Source organism: Ruditapes philippinarum, unplaced genomic scaffold, assembly GCF_026571515.1.
Source record: "Ruditapes philippinarum isolate M1 unplaced genomic scaffold, ASM2657151v2 ctg3571_1_1_1_1, whole genome shotgun sequence".
NCBI lineage: Eukaryota > Metazoa > Mollusca > Bivalvia > Venerida > Veneridae > Ruditapes > Ruditapes philippinarum.
Window position 1 is genome coordinate 65,259 of NW_026862888.1, and position 6,145 is coordinate 71,403.

The window sequence follows — 6,145 nt, forward strand, 5'->3', positions numbered from 1 at the left end:
TTTTTCATTTTTACTCCATGTACATACATTTCAAGAAATTTAATGTCCCCTTGGGGTGCGACCAATTTGACTCCAGTTATTAACAGAGAGTCACTAGACAGCGTATGATGCTTAATATAGCTCTAGCCCTTATAGTTTTGAAGAAAATATTTTTTCTTTTTTTTTTACCATATACATATAAGGAAAAAAATTCTCCCAGTGGGTTGCCAATTTTCACCTTGGGGCTATAATGTAAACAATTGTGTAGAATGTTTTGCACAAAATATCTAAGAAAAGGCTCTTTAGTGAAACAGAAGATTTTTATTATCATTATTATTTACAAATAAGGAAAATCAATGGCCCCCTCTTAAAAAGTTTTAATATATCCATTAAAGTAAAATATATGTTCCCTCGGGGCGGGGCCAATTGTGACCTAAAGACTAAAATTGTAATAAATTTGGAAGAGGTCAATCAGACATATTTTCTTATAAAATATCTAAGCCTAATCCTGTATGGTAAAATAAAAGATCTTTATTGTAAAAAAAAATAATCTTTAAAGTTTTACTATTAACATATGTATATATCAGGTATATAAATGACTCCCTGGCCCAAAAGCTATAATATGATTAATGTTAATATAGTTTCAGTAGACAATGTTTCATGCTAAATATCTGGGCTCTAAACCATTAGGCTTTGGAAAAAATATCTTTAATATATATACATACAATGTATAAGGAAAACTTATTACCCCTCGGGCAGGCCAATTTTGACCCCAGGACTTTAATTTGAACATTCTTGGTAGACGTCCACCTGACTATGCATTATGCAAAATATCTTTTTGCCTTAAGCATTGCGGGTGGTTAGAAAAATATTTATATTTTTTTTTTCTTATAATTCCTTTCAGTTGCCATGACAACCAAATTTCTGCACATAATCAAATTCTTTGAACAACTTTAGACACTCAAGGAACAATCATGACAAGCTCAGTTGAAATCTGATGAGTGTTTTTAAATAAGAATTTTTAAAATTCACTATATAATCTATATAACACACCTCTATACGAGGGGCATATCTTAATTAGTGGCAACAACTCAATTTTACCATAATTTGCACGTGAAAGTACATATGTAATATATCGTTGGAAAGATTTTTTTCTGTTCTTATAAAATTTTAGCAGGTCATTTAACAAATGCATATGTTTTTGTAAATTGTTTGTTAACAATGCTGAGTTGAATTGTGATTTGAGAGAGGAGCAAAATTATTATTGCAAAATTCCTGGGTTATTGGGTAATGCGCGTCAGAAATAAAAAAACGGATCTAGATTTAGTTTATGCAGAAAATGCCCTTATATATCGTACAATTACCAGATTGGAGTCATAGGAAGGTATAACTATTATTAAGGATAATCCCCGCCATAGACAGTCAATCTCCGCTACCTCTGAAAAGACATCAGAACTGTCAAAGCCATATTTGATGAAAATGCAGGTCAGCTGATATCAAAGTTCAGTTTTCATCATAGTCTGTACACATGGTTCAAATTACATAGTTGTGCATCAAATGACCAGAAAGAAGGTCACTGTCCCTTTGGGTATGGCAAAATTTTGACCCAAGCGTTAAATTCAAACAATCTTGATACAGGTCCACCAAACAATGTTTCATGTCAAATATATAAGCTGTAGCTTCCTCTTAGTTTCTGTTTTTACTATGTGTACATAATGAAAATCAATGCCTTCCCCCACCCGACGGTGGGACCAATTTTGACCCTATGGCTATAATTTGAACCTCTGTACAGTACACAATGTCTCGTGCAAAATATCTTACCTCTAGCGTTTGTCAATTTAGAGAAGATTTTCAAGTTTTTACCATACACACATAAGGAAAACATATCGCCCCTGGCGCAGGGCAATTTTGTCACTAGGAGAAAAATTCTCACAACTTTGGAAGAGGACCTATAGATATTTCAAATATCAAAGCTCTAGGCTCTATAATATTTACTATATATGTACATCGTAAAATTCAAAGACCCTTGGGTCGGGGGCAGTTTTGACCACAGGGCTATAATTTGAACAATCTTGGTAGAGATTGCAAAATATCTATTCTCTAGTCTTTGTCATTTTAGAGAAGATGATTTTTTTTATGTTTTTACTGTATACATAAAAGGAAAACCTATAACACCTGCGGGGCGGGGCTAATTTTGACACTAGATGCAAATTTGAACAACTTTGGTAGTGTACCTAGAGATGATATCATATATTAAATGCCAAAGCTTTAAGCTGTGCACCTTAAGACAAGAAACTATTTTAAGTTTTTACTATATGCACATAGTGAAAATCAATGACCCTCGGGACGGAGCCAATTTTCACCATAAGGCTATAATTTAAACAATCTTGTTAGAGGTTTACCAGACAATGCTTTATACAAAATATCTAGGCTATATTGGTCTTAACAAGAAGATTTTTTAGATTTATTCTTATAATTTCTTTTGGTTGCCATGGCAATAAGTAAGATTTCTACATGGAATGAAATTCTTTAAACAATTTTAACAGCCATTCATCCAAGGATCAATTCTGCCAATTTTGGTTATTTTGTATTTTGACCGGCATTTCACAAAAAGACTTTTTAAGTTCACAATATAATCTATATAACACACGCACACGCAAGATTAAATATTAAATATAAAATCTTGACAGGTAATATATCCACATATATCACTCCAAAACCAAAATAACATATAATATAAACGGTTGTTTGCAATATATGCTCAAACAACCGTTTAGATAAGGCCATATAACCTGTCAGAAATCTTTATAGCTAAGTAATAGAAAGAGCACCGAAACACGAAGCTATCTGATTTGTACGAGGGGGCGTAGCCCCCGAGTATTAATCAGATTGCCGAGTGTTTTGCTGTTCTTTTTCTTTTGTATCATAGTCAAACATAAAATCACGTTCCCTGCTATCACAATATGAAACCCCGGCAAAAATGAACCAATAAACGAACATCTAAATATGACATTTCTGTCGCTTTCCCTTCTCTGTCGTCACAATATGTAAACCCCAGCAAAAATGAACCAATCAATGGGCATGCTCTGGAGTGCGGGTAACTAATACCCGCACTCCAGTTAACGCACTGTGCATGTATATGTATACAATTTAACCCTGACACATTTTCAACAGAAAGGTCTCCAAACTATGATACAATAGTGTTTAGACGCACTAAGCGTTATATACTGAAGGCGCGCCAATGAAAAATGACTCTATTTGACTTTAAACGGTCTATATTTTTCTTTGGTGATGAATAGAATATTAAATTTGTGCAAGTTCATTTGTGAATTTATTGAAATCGTTGAACTAGGTAATATAATGCACACCAGAGGCTGGAATAAATTAATTTTATTCAACTCGTTCAATAAATTCAGTTTTGAACTTACACTCATTCAATATCTTCTTTTTCATGAAAAAAATATTTTCAAACAAAGTTGCAGGCAAGTTTTAAAAAAACCTGTGTAAACCGTGGTAAAATTACGCATTCACTATCAATCTCTAGATACATTATGTCAATACGGGCTATTCCATAGAAGCATATACAATTGTTTATAACATTTGGTGTATACTTTTCATAGTTTATCTGTAAAATTGTAAATAAGTGTTCATAACATATATAAATTTTAATAGTAAGAAACATATATATAATTCATAACATTAAAAAATCAATATATATTTATACGAGTTTATCTGTAAAAATGCATTTAATTGTTTACAAGAACACAGTAGTCAACCCCTTTTAATCATTTTCACATTTTTACCACATGGATAAGTCAAAAACACTTTGAAAGAAATATATTATAAATGTGTTGTTTCTATATATCCATTTTGTTCATTGTATTTCTCATTGCCAGTCTGTCTAGCGCATGTTCCCCGTCTACGGAAGTCGACGACCAAGTTGACAAACACCATCATTGCCGCAAAGAACATCATACATCCTCCAAATACAAATGACCCGTTCTCATTGCCATACGAATCGGATACAAAACCTATGGAAAACGAAAACTCTTTCTATATTTTTTAAAAAATATTAGGTATGTATTTCGTCACTTTATTCTTACTTATACTAAGGATTTAACCCATTGTTGCACGAAGGTGACGCTTTATTGTACATGAACAGGAACTGTAAATTGAAAGTCGCTGCCATTTGTTCAAATCTGTTCTTACATTGGCAAACCGATATTTGTATATACCAGATAAGAAAAATGCCATTCTTGTACCATATCAATATCAGTAGCAATACCTCTTAGTATTTGTAGTTCTCCTTTAAAGTTAACAAAAATTTAAAAAACACCAAAATTTATTCATCAACATTTGCGGTTACAAAACTAGTTACGAAATCTTGCTAACGTGAATGAAATTCGTTACCAGCTAGTGGCATTCCAGCAGTGAGTGATATTCCTGTCGTCGCAGAAATCATTCCATATCCTATCGGGAGCTGTTTCTTTCCAAGATAGTAGGAAACAACGGCAGTAAACAATCCAAAATAGCCCCCTGAATTCGAAATAACATCTTTCAATATTTAAACACTTTGCGAATATTTATTCATATATATATTTAATGTATTTCAACACAAAGGCTAACGGCTTGTGTTTGTGCATTTGCTCAATTGTTTTGTATTGACTTGCAAAAAATCAAATAAAGTTTTGCACAAATATACTTAGAATAAAATGTTGCTGTTTCGACAAAGAAACCATGTAAGCTTTGAAATAAAAAAGACAGATTTGAGCATGTTATGGACTTGGTATATTTGACAAGTTAAAAATGAGTTAATCCTTAGTCAGCTGGTGTTGACTTAATTCTCCCATGCAATCAGTGCAGACCATGATCAGGTATCCGTTCGCCATTCAGTCAATTTATCATGTTTTAAATCTTCCCTTAAAAATATTAATGGTCTTGTCCAAATGAGAAAATGGACAAGTCCATATAAGATATTAAGTCTGGTAAGGGATACGCAGATATTAGATAATAAATTACTTGGTCATCTGTAGTGTTTGTGTTATTAGCTTCACTGACCATTATTACCTTTTTTGAATCGCATACACAGGTGAAATTTATCATTTGTTTTCCAAAAGTATTGGCTTATATTTTATAGATATCTAAATTAGCCCTCATACTTCAGTCTGGATGGTCAAGACGTAAGTGTACCTTTAACCAAGAGGCATTACTAGATACTAGATACTAGATACGAAGATGCTTTAAACTTTAACAATTATCTCAAAACATTTACGTACCTGAAAAAAGTCCCACAAGTACCGACAATACCATAAATATATGCAACGACTTTGCCAAAATCATAGCAGTAGATGTAACACCAAAGCCAAGAAGTGAAATTCCAAAAATCCATACAACTTGATTGTTGAACTTTGATGCAGCGGCCCCACAAAGAAGACGTCCAAAAAGATTACCTACGCCTATGACAATGATGCAAACGGCTATTTCTTTACTGCTTAGTCCTTTTTCTTGCATTAGGTCGGGGAGAAATGTTGAAGGGCCAAACAAAGCCGTAGTGGCTATACCATTCGAAACGAAGAAGACCATGAATTTGACATTTTTCAAAATTCCAATCATAGTTTTCCTTACTTCAACATTATCACTATCGTCATCGTTGTTATCATTGTTAGAAGAAACGAATGTAGCTGCAGCAAAAAGCCCGGTAGAGCTTATACCGCCTAGAACAATAAATGCAATCTTCCAGTTGTACTGTTGAATACAGACCGTAAGTATTGGTGGTAAAATTAAAGAGCCAATGGCGAAACCAGAATTTGCTATGGTTAGCGCAAGAGGGCACATTTTTACACTGAACTTACGAACTACAATAGTATTTGAGCAGTAGTGAATGATTCCAGCACCAAGTCCTGAAATGAAAATTTAGACTGCTAATACATTATACATAAAATTTCAAAACGTATAAATAAATATAGTTTGCAAAGTAACTGACAACATGCCATTTACACTAAAGAAGCATGAAATAATGCAAGTTTCCAACAACCATTTCATTTTTTGTTATCAAACTGGATTAGATCTCGGACTTACCATGCCATGGATGTCGGATTGTTTTATAACCTGTCAGTGATATACATCTCCCTCTTTTGTATATTTTGTATTTAAGTTTGATAATAAA

General features: G+C 33.1%; 1 protein-coding gene across 1 annotated transcript; it reads right to left on the bottom strand.

Annotated features, from left to right (window-relative positions):
- Nucleotides 1-3,761: 3,761 nt before the first annotated feature.
- LOC132720531 (monocarboxylate transporter 2-like) lies at nt 3,762-5,874 on the bottom strand. The gene is made up of 3 exons (XM_060704687.1): nt 5,256-5,874; nt 4,390-4,515; nt 3,762-4,010 (listed from the first exon to the last, which is right to left on the bottom strand). Exons 1-3 carry the CDS (start codon nt 5,812-5,814, stop codon nt 3,820-3,822), a joined length of 876 nt encoding a protein of 291 aa, XP_060560670.1. The 5' UTR covers nt 5,815-5,874; the 3' UTR covers nt 3,762-3,819.
- Nucleotides 5,875-6,145: the final 271 nt, after the last annotated feature.

Bases quoted from the DNA above. Each gene is read 5' to 3' on its own strand.
- LOC132720531 (XM_060704687.1), bottom strand. From the start codon at position 5,814: ATGTGCCCTCTTGCGCTAACCATAGCAAATTCTGGTTTCGCCATTGGC. The intron at 4,516-5,255 runs GTACGTAAATGT...TTTCGAATTCAG, and splicing joins ACTTGTGGGACTTTTTTCAG to GGGGCTATTTTGGATTGTTT. The intron at 4,011-4,389 runs GTAACGAATTTC...CGTTTTCCATAG, and splicing joins TGCTGGAATGCCACTAGCTG to GTTTTGTATCCGATTCGTAT.